Source organism: Silurus aristotelis (genome assembly GCF_946808225.1).
Source record: "Silurus aristotelis genome assembly, chromosome: 13".
In the NCBI taxonomy this organism is placed as follows: Eukaryota; Metazoa; Chordata; class Actinopteri; order Siluriformes; family Siluridae; genus Silurus; species Silurus aristotelis.
Genome location: NC_139586.1, coordinates 28,833,231 through 28,848,447, shown reverse-complemented (window position 1 = coordinate 28,848,447; position 15,217 = coordinate 28,833,231). Strand labels below are relative to the sequence as shown.

The window sequence follows — 15,217 nt, the reverse complement described above, 5'->3', positions numbered from 1 at the left end:
CACTAACTCTAACACTAACTCTAACCCTAACTCTAACACTAACTCTAACACTAACTCTATCACTAACTCTAACCCTAACTCTAACCATAACTCTAACACTAACTCTAACCCTAACTCTAACACTAACTCTAACACTAACTCTAACCCTAACTCTAACCCTAACTCTAACACTAACTCTAACCCTAACTCTAACCCTAACTCTAACACTAACTCTAACACTAACTCTAACACTAACTCTAACCCTAACTCTAAACCTAACTCTAACACTAACTCTAACCCTAAATCTAACCCTAACTCTAACCCTAACTCTAACACTAACTCTAACCCTAACTCTAACCCTAACTCTATCACTAACTCTAACACTAACTCTAACACTAACTCTAACAATAACTCTAACACTAACTCTAACACTAACTCTAACACTAACTCTAACACTAACTCTATCACTAACTCTAACCCTAACTCTAACACTAACTCTAACACTAACTCTAACACTAACTCTAACCCTAACTCTAAACCTAACTCTAACACTAACTCTAACCCTAACTCTAACACTAACTCTATCACTAACTCTAACACTAACTCTAACACTAACTCTAACCCTAACTCTAACACTAACTCTAACACTAACTCTAACACTAACTCTAAACCTAACTCTAACACTAACTCTATCACTAACTCTAACCCTAACTCTAACCCTAACTCTAACTCTAACACTAACTCTAACACTAACTCTAACCCTAACTCTAACACTAACTCTATCACTAACTCTAACACTAACTCTAACCCTAACTCTAACACTAACTCTAACACTAACTCTATCACTAACTCTAACCCTAACTCTAACCCTAACTCTAACACTAACTCTATCACTAACTCTAACACTAACTCTAACACTAACTCTAACCCTAACTCTAACCCTAACTCTATCACTAACTCTAACCCTAACTCTAACCCTAACTCTAACACTAACTCTAACCCTAACTCTAACACTAACTCTAACACTAACTCTAACCCTAACTCTAACACTAACTCTATCACTAACTCTAACCCTAACTCTAACACTAACTCTAACACTAACTTTAACACTAACTCTAACACTAACTCTATCACTAACTCTAACCCTAACTCTAACCCTAACTCTAACACTAACTCTATCACTAACTCTAACCCTAACTCTAACCCTAACTCTAACACTAACTCTAACCCTAACTCTAACACTAACTCTAACCCTAACTCTAACCCTAACTCTAACACTAACTCTAACCCTAACTCTAACACTAACTCTAACACTAACTCTAACACTAACTCTAACCCTAACTCTAACACTAACTCTAACACTAACTCTAACACTAACTCTAACCCTAACTCTAACACTAACTCTATCACTAACTCTAACCCTAACTCTAACACTAACTCTAACACTAACTCTAACACTAACTTTAACCCTAACTCTAACACTAAATCTATCACTAACTCTAACCCTAACTCTAACCCTAACTCTAACACTAACTCTAACACTAACTCTATCACTAACTCTAACACTAACTCTAACACTAACTCTAACCCTAACTCTAACCCTAACTCTAACACTAACTCTAACTCTAACACTAACTCTAACCCTAACTCTAACACTAACTCTAACCCTAACTCTAACACTAACTCTAACACTAACTCTAACCCTAACTCTAACACTAACTCTTACACTAACTCTAACCCTAAATCTAACCCTAACTCTAACACTAACTCTAACCCTAACTCTAACACTAACTCTAACACTAACTCTAACCCTAACTCTAACCCTAACTCTAACACTAACTCTATCACTAACTCTAACCCTAACTCTAACACTAACTCTATCACTAACTCTAACACTAACTCTAACACTAACTCTAACCCTAACTCTAACCCTAACTCTAACACTAACTCTAACCCTAACTCTAACCCTAACTCTAACACTAACTCTAACCCTAACTCTAACACTAACTCTAACACTAACTCTAACCCTAACTCTAACCCTAACTCTAACCCTAACTCTAACACTAACTCTAACCCTAACTCTATCACTAACTCTAACACTAACTCTAACACTAACTCTAACCTTAACTCTAACCCTAACTCTAACCCTAACTCTAACACTAACTCTAACCCTAACTCTAACCCTAACTCTAACACTAACTCTAACACTAACTCTAAACCTAACTCTAACACTAACTCTAACACTAACTCTAACCCTAACTTTAACCCTAAATCTAACCCTAACTCTAACCCTAAATCTAACACTAACTCTAACCCTAACTCTAGATTAGATGAGAGAGGTCTACAGGAAACACTGTGGTGTTGGATCACAATGGATTGGCAAAAAACGATTGAATAAATATAATGAAATAACGAATGAATTACAAAATAATAAATATAACAGTCTTGCGTGTAAAAACAGCCTGGAACCCGGAAAAACTATTGGCATGTATTTTTTCGTCGATAGTTCGGACAGGAACTGGAACTTTATTAAACGTCGACTCCCATGAACAAGGTATGAACAAGCCCACTAATGTGGTTGTGGTTACATCATACAATGTAAAAATACACTACTGCATTGTCACTTTTTGTGTTGTTTCCTTTTTCTTTGCTTATCCACTATGCATTTTTGCACCATCCATAACTTGTTTTAAATTTTTTTTTAAATGTACTGTACATTCCACCCATATTTATTCTGTATATACTGTATCATATAACATTCATACTTGTACATAACTATCATGTCATTTGAGTATGTCATCTCTTGACATCTGTGCACATCTTCGCACTGTATATTGTATATTACTATATGCATAAATATATATAAATATCTTTTATAGTCTTTTCCATTACCTACTGCACCTTCTGTACATTATCACACTGCTATTCATTGCTTGTTAATGCACCTCTGGTTAGATGCTAACTGCGTTTGATTGGCTCTGTACATGTACCTTGCACAATGACAATAAAGTTGAATTGAATCGAATCTAATCTTTATTTCAGCTTCTCCCGTTAGGGGGCGCCACGGCGGACCATCCACATGTTTGATTTGGCACATGTTTTTATGCTGGATGCCCTTCCCAACGCAACCCTCCCCATTTATCCGGGCTTGGGACCGGCACTAAGGCTTGTGCAACCCTAATGGATGGGGTCGGTTCCCTGACCGGGGATCGAACCCGGGCCGCAGCGGTGAGAGCATCCTAACCACTAGACCACCAGGGGACCTCAAATCTAATCTAATCTAATATCCATAAATCCAAGAAACATCAAGATCTACCTTTTGACTATCTTTCTCACCTCATATAAACTTGACATAAACGTGACCCCTTTTCCATGCAGGCCATGTGAACCCAGGTTGTGCTCCAAGCGCTCGCCCAGAAATAACTTTCACCCAACGGTGTATTAAATAATTTAATATGTTTAAATACATCAAAGAGTTTTTATGTCTATAAAAGCTCCAACCAAGGCCATGTCCCTGACCCTCGGTTTGAAAGGAATGTTTTTTGCGTCGTGCAATTACGCCGCTATTAAATTGGATGCATTTGCATAGGTGGAAAAACGCGGCATGTCTGGAGCAAATTAACTGCTGCAATGACATTAAGAAGAAGGGAGGAAAAAAAAGAGAACGTAAGAAAGAATAAATATGTGAAAGGCTAAGAAAATACAATCTCAATTTAAAAGTGTTTCGGCACGCTTTAATGTATGGTGTAATACGCACTTGCAGCCCACGGGCTCTGGCTCTAACAACTTCATAATTGGAATCCAAACATGTACAAATTACCAGCAAGCTGTTGCATACCAAGTGAGAAAAAAAATTTGTTTTTTCGGGCTGCATGATGAAATTATACGAAATGCAACATAAAAGAAGCCCTGCTGACATCGCGGCAAACGACTGGGAGGGTGGGAGAAGAGGAATAATAAAAAAAATAAAAAAAACAGGGACGGTGTAAGTAAACGATCTGCCACGGTGTTTGATAATCACATCGGGTGCTTATGCAACGTGAACAATGCTGGCGTGTACAGAATGCTGTCATTTTTAATAAGAAGCTGCATATACTACAGTCTTTGGGTACACCGTTTTCTGAGCGAGGCTCCCTGGATGACTGGAGCTTCATGGAGAGACATGGTGGAGATTAAGCAAGCTGTGAACGGCGGCTGCTTTTCTGCCTCTTTGCAGCTGACAGCATCCATTTTCTGCCTTATTTACGGATGGTCCTCTGGAGCAAACGCCGCCCGCCCGCCCGCCGATTCTCGAGCGCGCCACCACGTTAGCTGCGAAATGCCCATTAAATATAGATGCCTATAGGATAAATCTGCCTCTCAATGATTCAATTCTTCTTCTCGTAGCCTAATCACATGGCAATCCTCTTCCCCATCAGTTCTACTTTTCTTTTCTTTTCTTTTTCTCATCACAGAGCAGTTAGTTCCTAAATAGTGAGCCAAGGTCTGGTGCACCGAACATAAAGTCTCATCAGCTTCAAACTTACTTTGAACATACAGATCCACTATATAACGAGCCCCACCACCACTGCCGTTTCAACCACTACGAGAGTCTGATTCTCTACAATGCAATCCACTTCCAACAGCAGCACTGTCCCTGCCCCGGCTCAATTAGCTTGTAATGAGTTTTGTAATATAAGCAGTACTCTAGCGTAACCTGTAAAGCTTAATTAAACCAGGCACCTTTAAGTGTGTCCAACATCCATGATCCTCGTCTAGCCGGGAGTCTGAAGAACAAAACCGTTTTTTCCTCACACATGCATGGATTGATAGTTTCCAACGGTTTTCCAAGTGCAGCAGAAGTAAAAACTGGTGTGGGCTTTTTAAATCTATTTCTTATTATTCAACCTTTATTTAGATATGACTACAAAAATGTATATTTTTATTATGATTAATGCTTTTTCTAGACAAGTCTACTCATTTCAAGATTTTTTTTTTCTATTGAGAAATTTTATACTATTTCTAAACGTTATCAAAAATCTATTTATAGGACTGTGGTGAGACCTGAGATGTTGTATGGTTTAGAGACAATGGCTTTGAATAAACGACAGGAGGTGGAGCTGGAGGTAGCAGAGCTGAAGATGTTGAGATATTCGTTGGGAGTGACGACGATGGACAGGATTAGAATTGAGTTTATTAGAGGGACAGCGCATGTAGGACGTTTTGGAGACAAGGTGAGGGAGGTGAGATTGAGATGGTTTGGACATGTGCAGAGGAGGGACATGGGGTATATCAGTAGGAGAATGCTGAGGATGGAGCCACCAGGAAGGAGGAAAAGAGGAAGACCAAGGAGGAGGTTTATGGATGTGATGAGGGAAGACATGCAGGTAGTTGGTGTGAAAGAGGCAGATGTAGAGGACAGGGGGTATGGAGACGGATGATCTGCTGTGGAGACCCCTAATGGGAGAAGCCGAAAAAAGAAGAAGAAGAAGAAGTTATCAAAAATCTGCCGATGATGTATTTTTTTTAAGTGCTTTTTGAACACAACTTTTAGTCTCATTTGCTCTTAGAATAAACTCCACTCTTCTGGGAAGATGTTCCACTAGATTTTGTGAAGATTTCTGGAGATTCATACATGCACAAGGGTGTTAGTAAAGTCAGGTACTGATGTGGGTGAGGTGAGGAGACCTGGGGTGCAGTGAGTGTTCACATTTATGTAAAATAGAGTTGGAGCTCTAAAGCAGGAGATCTTCCAGATCTTCCAACCCATGTAAAGCAGATCTTCATGGAGCTGGCTTTGTGCACAGGGGCATTGTCATGCTGGAACATGTATGCTTCAAGCAAAGAGAAGCTTTTGTGAGAATTTTTCTGGGAAGAACCACACATGGGTGGAAAAGTCAGGTGTCCCAATACTCAACGAGTGTTGAGAAGGAAAAGTGTTCAGATTAATGCTTGTAGTGATTCACTTATTACCACTGAGGTGGTGCCCTCAAGGGGATATCTCTTGTACCTTTTACTATGGATCTACATGCTGAATGTGAACGTTGATTACTTTTTGTTGAAAATGATTTACGGTATATAATTGGAACCATTAATTAGCTTGCAGACCGCAAACCACACACACACACACACACACACACACACACACACACACACACACACTCAATACATTTCTCTGTGATATTCCTTCAAACATGTCGTTAAAAAAATTCTCAAGCACCTTCTGCGATTTGCGCTGGATCTCTGCAACAGTGTCAAAACGGTGACCTTTGAGCTGAAACTTCATGTTTGGCAGGGAGGCGAAGTCTGCAAAAGCCAAATCTGGTGAGTAGGATGGGTGCAGAAGTGAGATCATGTGGATTGTTCAACGATCATCATGCACAAGTTGTCAAATGGTTTTTTCGGGGGGGGTTGAGATCGTTGTAGGTCTTCCTGAGCTCTTTCCTTCCTCCAGTGATGTTCTTCCGTTTCTAAAGCACGTGTGCCGCTCGAAACATCTCGAATGTCTCGTTGCAGCATTCGCCATCAGAATAGCACCAGTTAGCACCATTAGTCTAGAAAACTTCTGATACCACCTCATCCACATAAAGCTCTGTAAGGGTAACTGAAAAACCCTGCGAGAACATAGCAAGGTATGAATGCGACCACAATACGGTAAGAAAGTGTAAGAAATAAATTTGATCCCACTTTCTCCTGAAAGCTCCTGAAACTACGCATCACACTCAGTGTTAGATCTATCACCATCATCACTTTAACAGGAATGCACCCAAGTTGCCCCGGAACAGGGCAGAATGGTAAAGCGGTAAAGGAGGAAACTGGCATGTCACAGATATACACAGTCGAGTCTAATTGATGCGGTGCAGTGAAGAAAAAACTCTCAGAAGAACAAAGAAACGAAAAATGAAATGGCAGCAATAGAGGGTGCATCTACCCCCCGTCTCTCTCTCTCTCTCTCTCTCTCTCTCTCTCTCTCTCTCTCTCTCTTTCTCTTTCTTCTTCTATCGCTTTTGTTTTCCTACTCTTTCTCTCTTTCAGTCCATCCCAACACCCCCACCTCCATCCCCACCCGTCGTCTCTGTTTTTTCCTCCCTCACACTCTGCTTCCCTTCATTTCCACAGTACAGGAGTGGTCTTCGGGGAAAGCTGGCAGCAATGTGGTGATGTCATGCCAGCAGTGCAGCGATGGCAGCTTAACCTATTTTTGGAAATACCACAGATTCCTATTTATAGCCCTGCTGAGCAGCAATCCTTTCAAACCTATTCCTGACGAGTGGCACAAAGAACAATGATCGTTTTTTTTTTTTTTATTCTCATTCCTCGTAATGTCATTTGTAATTACGTTGGGGAATAAATATGTCTGTAGGATGATGATAATGATGATGATGATGTTAAGCTTACAACGTTATCCACTTTAAAGGATAATTTATGGTGCTGGGACTTGTGACCTTCTGATCCAACAGTTTAACCACTGAGCTAAAACCTCCCCACCCTGCTGTATCTCTGGATGTTCCAGTGTTCTCTTGAAGTGTTCTCTTCAATTAGAAACCATTCTATGTCTCTATGTAAGAATGGTTCCACATTAACATCCTAAATGATCCATGATGTTCCTGAGCAACTCAAGAACTTTAAAGGATGGATTTGGACTGTAATTAATTGTAATTATAATCAACAGTTTGCTACAATAATTCAGGACCATGGACAGCTCAACAATGATGAAACTGTAATGAATAGACATTGTGTGTTGTTTTTCTTTTGAGTCTCCAGGTTTCTTCTTGATGAAGTCTCAGGGAGTTTTACCTTCACCACAGTCACATTGTTTTATTCAGCTTTCGAAACCGCTTTATCTCAAAAAAGCTGCTTTCAGACAACATCCTTTGTTAAACCTGCTCTACAAATGAACTTAATCGAATTCCAATTTTTATGCTCTCACGCCGAGTAGTCACTTCTTGCGCACCTTCACGTTAAACCCACCATTTAGTTTTTTATGGATCGGACAATCTCTCTCTTAGTTTGTTAATCTGTTCTGCCCTGCTTTAGCCTTCTGCTTTTTATTTCTCTCCTGTCCAGTTCAGCGAGACGGAAGGAGTCCGAATGTGAGACAACAAACTTTCAGTGATCGCAGATTCACAGTGGATCAATAGAAAAAAATAAACATGCACAGTGCATTTCTCCATAACATAACACAGATCATTTCTTCTGCACTTGCACACAAAATAATGTCAAAAAATTGCCCAACTTCTTATTTAAAAGAGTCAGAAATTATGAGACTGAAAGAATTATGTTTTTTTTTTATTATTATTATTATTAAAATGCCTGGGAAGATCTTAGCATGCTTTCGAGATCATAGAGGTCCTCCAATCTTTCCCAGAAATTCTTATGTATCAGCAAAACTCAGAACGAAAATCTTGGCTTTTTATTCAGCTTTCAACAATCTGACCTCAGCTTATTTTATTTACATTCTGTATACAGTTTTACCCTAAAAAAATGAAAAATTTCCTGCAAAAAAGCTTGAATCTGATGTAAGGTATGTATATATATTTATCCATGTCACCGTTCATAGAAAAATATTGCACTGTAGTTGCCATGACGATACTAAGCATGGTTTGAAGGAAGCTGCCAGGTTCAGACCATAAAAACCGACCAGAACTGATTTTTTTTTTCAAGGTTCTGAGCAAATCGTACACTTTTTCTTTTTTTTTATTGTGTCCCAAATGTTCAACAGCCGGTAACATAACAGATTTCTCATCGTTTATCTGAAGGATCCATCATTTAAATTATAGCCAACATGTTTCAAAAGATATTCTAATCTAAAGTGCAACATAGGTCTCAGAAAAACAAAAACAGAATTTTACTGCAGAGATTCTGGTAGTAATAGAACATCCGCTTTGAAAACAAATGTATGGGTTTTGTTGTTTTATTAATGGTCATCCAATCGAGATCAGGCAGATTTTTTGCCTATTTAAAAAAGAAACAGAAAAAAAAACCTTGTTGCATAATACACTCGTCTATTTTGGGTTGTGGCTGAAACTTGCTTGTTTCAGTGTAAAACATTTGGCTGGTTTGAGAAGCTTCTTCTACATACAAGTGTTCAGTATCAATTAACAAAATCATTGTTCATTAAAAAGCTGACAGTCATTTTTGCTTCTTCACTAAAATGCACAAATTTGGAGGCACAGAACTGTATAGAACATCTGGATGCAGGAGCATGATATTTTCCCTTCACCTGAACTAGTAGACCCAAACCTGTTCCAGCATGACAGGGCCCCTGTGCACATAGCCAGCTCCATGAAGAGCTGCTTTCCATGGATTTGGAGAGGATGATCTCCTGCTATGGAGCTCTGATGAACGCTAACTGCACCCCAGGCCTCCTCACCTCTCACCCACATCAGTACATCAGACTTTATTAACACCCTTGTGGCTTAATGAATCTCCACAAAATATAGTGGAACATCTTCCCAGAAAGGTAGAGATAATTATAACATCAAATGGAGGCTAAATGTGAATGTTCAAAAAGGACAAATATCACGTTCAGGTGTCCACAAACTTTTGTCCATATATTGTATGTTGACTATTAGATTAGTAAATCAGAATATCAGATTTGATTCTGCCATCACGCTCCACCAAAATCTACCGAATTATTGATTATTAACCCAAAAATATAACGAAACAAAACGCAATTGTGGTGTAGTTGCCAAATTGGTGAACCACGAGAATAAGCATCTGATCTAACAACCAAATTTATCAAGTAGTTTCACCGTCTAGACCATGAATGTCCATCAATCCTGATCTAAAATGCAGACAAAACATTAGAGTCTATGGTGCTTTTTCTTCTTCTTCTTCTTTCGGCTTCTCCCATTAGGGGTCTCCACAGCAGATCATCCGTCTCCATACCCCCCCTGTCCTCTACATCTGCCTCTTTCACACCAACTACCTGCATGTCTTCCCTCACCACATCCATAAACCTTCTCTTTGGTCTTCCTCTTTTCCTTCTTCCTGGTGGCTCCATCCTCAGCAATCTCCTACTGATATACCCCATGTCCCTCCTCTGCACATGTCCAAACCATCTCAATCTCACCTCCCTCACCTTGTCTCCAAAACGTCCTACATGTGCTGTCCATCTAATAAACTCAATTCTAATCCATTTTAAAACCGTGTAACAGACGACCATAAAATCATCCAAATCATGAAAAATCAATGCACCCACCACCGTGTTTCACACATAGGATGAATTCCATGTTTGGTGTCGATATGCAGCACTTTTGGTGGAAAATTAACCAGCAAAGAAGATTGGTTGCTGAACAAACATCATTTTCTATAATAATTACAACCCATTAATCTGGATTGATGTCATTATTCAGAGCATTAATCAATTCTATTAATTCAATTAAATTTTTTTGTAGAGCGATTTTAACAAAGGGACATTGTAGATATAATTATAACATTTTAGCATCAGCCCTCGAACTTTTTCCCTAATCAGCAAGCCAGTGGTGACTCCAAGTAATGATATGAGGAACCATGAGAAGAACCAGACCCAAAAGAGAACCTCATCCTCATCTAGAAGACACCAAATACTCATTTATTATAGTTCATATTCATTGTTAATGTTGTGAATTTTTCACTCAAGCACAAAACTCACCGTGTGCAGTTTCAATGGGCAGAATTGATCCTGAACATGAGCTTGAACGTCGACTTTCTGAACATACGTCTTCAGAAATCTCCAAAAATATCATCTGAATACATCGTTTTGCAATCGAACCGAATTTGGTGAACGACAAGTTGTCTTTTTTTTCCTCCTATGGGAGCGCAGTCCAAACCCACACTCGGATTGGAACTTCTGACTCCAATTAACCTTATCTCAAGAGGTAATTATCCTCGTTTCACACACTTTTTCTATTAACAGCCTGGACTTTTGAAGCCATTCTTCTATACAAAATGCACAATCATATAGTAGAATTCCACAAAACTCCAAAAGCTTCACAAAATCAATCTTACGTGCATCTCGAATCAATAGAGGAGAGGAAAAAAAAGCCTGATTGTATTGCACATAAATGCCCTGAATCCGGAGGTTTAGCGCATGACGTCCGCACATGAAACCCACTTCAACAAGACGAGTTAAAAAAAACAATGCTGCCATTTTCATTCGATTATTACTCTGATTTATTGTTCAGGGCTTTCAAGAGCCGGTTAGAAAGACATTAGGAATATGATCCTCGATGGCATTAATGCTAATATTTCACTCTGCCACGTATGATCATTTGTAACAATAAGAATTCTCCATACGCGAGAAAGAAAAAAAAAAAACAGGACGATGTGGTGAACACCTCCGAACCGCCGCCCTGCATTTATCCGCATTTATAATGTACAAAAATTCAGAAAATCTCATATTCCCATAATAGTTCGTTAAATATTAAACATCCAAACTTTAATTAAGTGCTAAGGGAGTGTTACACTTTCAACGATCAATCATTAAATATCGCAGTGCCGAATGCTAATTATTAATCCCGATATTTGCCTGGGGACGGCATCGAACAGTGTTAGTCCTATTAAATATTGCTGCGTCCCGGAGCAGAGCACATTTTTAATTGGTGGAAAAGCCGGTGCCGTTAAGGGACATGAGGGCCAGCTGATCCGAGGAACCCCGGGCTTCAGACAATACCTAGAACCACTAATCCTCTTCGCTCGAGTCATTATGGTCATGCGTTATTACCACGCCTGACAAACTAATGCCGTGTTTTCCTGCTTGAATGAATTAGCAGCCTGGTCTCCACATCTCATCCCTTTAGCAGGAGGAACCTCCCATCATCTGTTTATTAAAGAGAGAAAGAGGACTGGACCTGTCACATATACATTACAGTGACTTTTTTTTTTAGGAATGCTGGGGTCAGAGTGCAGCATGAAACAGGAGTCCTGGAGGAGAGAGGGTTAAGAGCTTTTCTCCAGGGCTCCAGCTGGGCAATACAGGGGCTTGAACCCCTGACCTTCTGAACAATGACCTAGAGGTTTAATCACTGAGCTTGACGTCCACTGGACTTTAGGTAGAACTTATACTACACTGGATGTTTCATTAATAATGTACACTATATTCAAACTGATGTTCTGAGCAGATAAAGGGGTTAAGGGCTTTGCTCACAAGCTGAGGAGTAACAGCCTGGTGTAGCTGGGATTTGAACTCATGACCTTCTGGTCCAAAGTCCAATGCCTTAACCATTAAGCTACCACCTCCCATATTTTGAATGTGTGTGTGTGTGTGTGTGTGTGTGTGTGTGTGTGTGTGTGTGTGTGTGTGTGTGTGTGTGTGTGTGTGTGTGTGTGTGTGTGTGTGTGTGTGTGTGTGCGCGTGTGTGTGTGTGTCCATGCATGCTCATATAAGCTTCTGGAAACCAACCATTGCGTACCTGTATATTCTTTTAAAGATTCCTCACCTGCTGAAAGTGAAGCCTGCTGAACTTTTTCACGCATACCCCGTTTCTTTAATCTTCACAACTACACAGCCACAAAAGTAAAACGTGCGTCATACCTAACTAGAACCATACACCATGCTGAGAAACATGCACGCCTCTTCCTGGGTTCCGCATGAGCACTTGTTTGAGGTGGTCTTAATTCTCATCATTAAAAGGAACAACACGTCGGTCATTCAGGTTTCAAAGAAACTGACCTACTCAGGGCATGAGGTCCATTAGAGAGGTTCTGGAGATCTCCAGCCTGAGGATAATACTTTAAATTTGGCTGAACGTTAAATTTGGAGGTTAAGAAAATGAATGAATTCCTGGATGTAAAAAAAATGGACAGATGAATAGAGAAGAAAATATTTACCCTGATCTGAAAAAGCATCATATATGACTGACAAGAGTCTTTGTACAGGTTGCTCAGAGTCTCATACACACACACACACACACACACACACACACACACACACACACACACACACACATACACCCGTTGTAAATCCCACAGGTACACTACAGACTGCATGTCAAAAATTATACAAGTGAATGGAAAATTTTCTAGAAGAGCTCTGAGCTTCATGGCAGAAGAATGATGGAGAGGATTCTGGAGAACATCATGCAGCAGAAAGGTTGCAGATAATCTATAATAAAACACCTGGATGAGGGAAGGTCCCGTGTCACAGCTGTGACGGACTTGTGCGTCTGATGCCCTATATGAACAGGTGTGTGTGTGTGTGTGTGTGTGTGTGTGTGTGTGTGTGTGTGTGTGTGTGTGTGTGTGTGTGTGTGTGTGTGTTACCTTTGTGCATGCCGGTGTATCGGTCCTTTAACACGGTGAGTTCGTGGATTTTCCCAAACTGCTCGAACAGTGGCTTCAGGTCTTTCTCCTCCAGGTTCCGCGGGATCTGCCCGATGAACAGCTTGATCGCGTCTTGGTCTTTCATGGTGCCGCTCTCCTGGTGGATGGAGATGGACTCGGAGCCGTTCATGGGTTCGGGAAGAACCTGGTGCTGGTAGGGAAGGAGGAGGAGGAAGAGTAGCGGCTGTGGGCTCGGTGCTTCCGCGGGACCAGGCGCGAGCAGGCTGCACGGAACTGGAACCGGAGCGTGTGAGGGTGCAGGAGCGGGGACCGGAGCGGGGACCGGAGCGGGAGCGGGACAGCGCTGCTGCCTTGCTGCCTCACGCCGAATGAATCTGGCCATCGCGAGCGCGGAGCAGACTGGATAGCAATAATGACAGCGCGCGCGCGCACGCGCCAGCACACACACACAGGGAGTACTCAGCTGGAAACCTGCACTCTTTTTCAGGTCGACACACACACACACACACACACACACACACACACACATGCACGTTCACATCCAAGTACACACACACACTCACACACACACACACACACACACACACACACACACACAGGTATCCACATACAAATACACATTCACATCCACCACAAAATAAAATACACACCACATACTAATATATACACATTAACATACAAATACACACCCACTCATTCACATCCATATCCATATCCACACACACACACACACACACACACACACACACACACACACACACATATCTACATACAAAATACAAATACACACACATATAGCCACATACAAATACACATATTTACATCCACATACAACCATGCACATACACACATTCAAATCGACACACACTCATCAAATGCACATTAAAATACACTCACTCTCATACACATATACACACAGACATACAAATACGAATATACACTTATATCCACATATAAATACACATTATATGCACATTCACATACAAATACACACATTTACATCGAAACACACATTCACCATACACACAGTGACATGAACATTCACATCCACATTCAAACACACATACACACCTTTACATTAACATACAAACATACACACATTCACATTAAAATACATACAAATACAAACACACACACAGAACACAAGCAAAGCGGCTGAAGGCCATAAACTGCGTGTTTCGCTGCACTCGGGCGACACCAAACGGTGATAAAGTGGAATCGCAACCCCGCCACTGAACACATTCAGTGATCTAAAAGATTCATTCAAGGTTTAAATCGTGTGCTGATCAAAACACACACACATACACACACCCACACACATACACACACACACACACACACACACACACACACACACACACAGAGACACACACACACACACCTAGGGACAATTTAGAGTACCAAATCCATCTACTCGTATGATTTTTGGGATATGGGAGGAAACCTGCAGGTCTGTATATGGAGATGATGTTCAGAAGCTTTATGCAGATATCAGTCTGCTCTGAAACATGATGGTGGACGTTCTGCCACTTTGAGCTCATTTCATATATATTTCTGTATGTAAATAGGAAATCTGTGTTTATTCTACCAACGACCGTCTTTTCCTCCGCTGAGCACACGGTATTGAAAACCAATGGAGCACAAGAAATCCACACACACACACACACACACACACACACACACACACACACACACACACACACACACACACACACATACACTCGCACACACTCATGAGTTTTCCTGGAGGAACTACCAGAAAAGATTGTTTCACCAAGTTCTTTTTTAATTATTTCAGGTGTTGTGGTCTATTATTTCTTATTTTCCAAAGATTCCCTTTTTTTTTTTTTTTTTTTTTTTTTTTTTTACAAAACTAGAAAAAAATCCATTTTCTTCACTCCATGTTCTACTTTATTGACAGGAAGTGGCGTTGAGCTTCAATACGCCAATCAATATCTCGATCAATCCTGGAAAATAGGCTTTAAAGGTGTAA

At 40.4% G+C, this 15,217-nt stretch overlaps 1 protein-coding gene across 7 annotated transcripts in view; it reads right to left on the bottom strand.

The window, feature by feature from the left end:
• celf5a (cugbp, Elav-like family member 5a) overlaps nt 1-13,669 on the bottom strand; it is a 194,291-nt gene extending 180,622 nt beyond the window's left edge. For all 7 annotated transcript variants that reach the window (XM_083559233.1, XM_083559235.1, XM_083559237.1 and 4 more), the window contains exon 1: nt 13,204-13,669. In XM_083559233.1, coding sequence (XP_083415359.1) covers nt 13,204-13,606 — 403 coding nt within the window. In that variant the 5' untranslated portion in view covers nt 13,607-13,669. The remainder of the gene's footprint in view (nt 1-13,203) is intronic.
• Nucleotides 13,670-15,217: the final 1,548 nt, after the last annotated feature.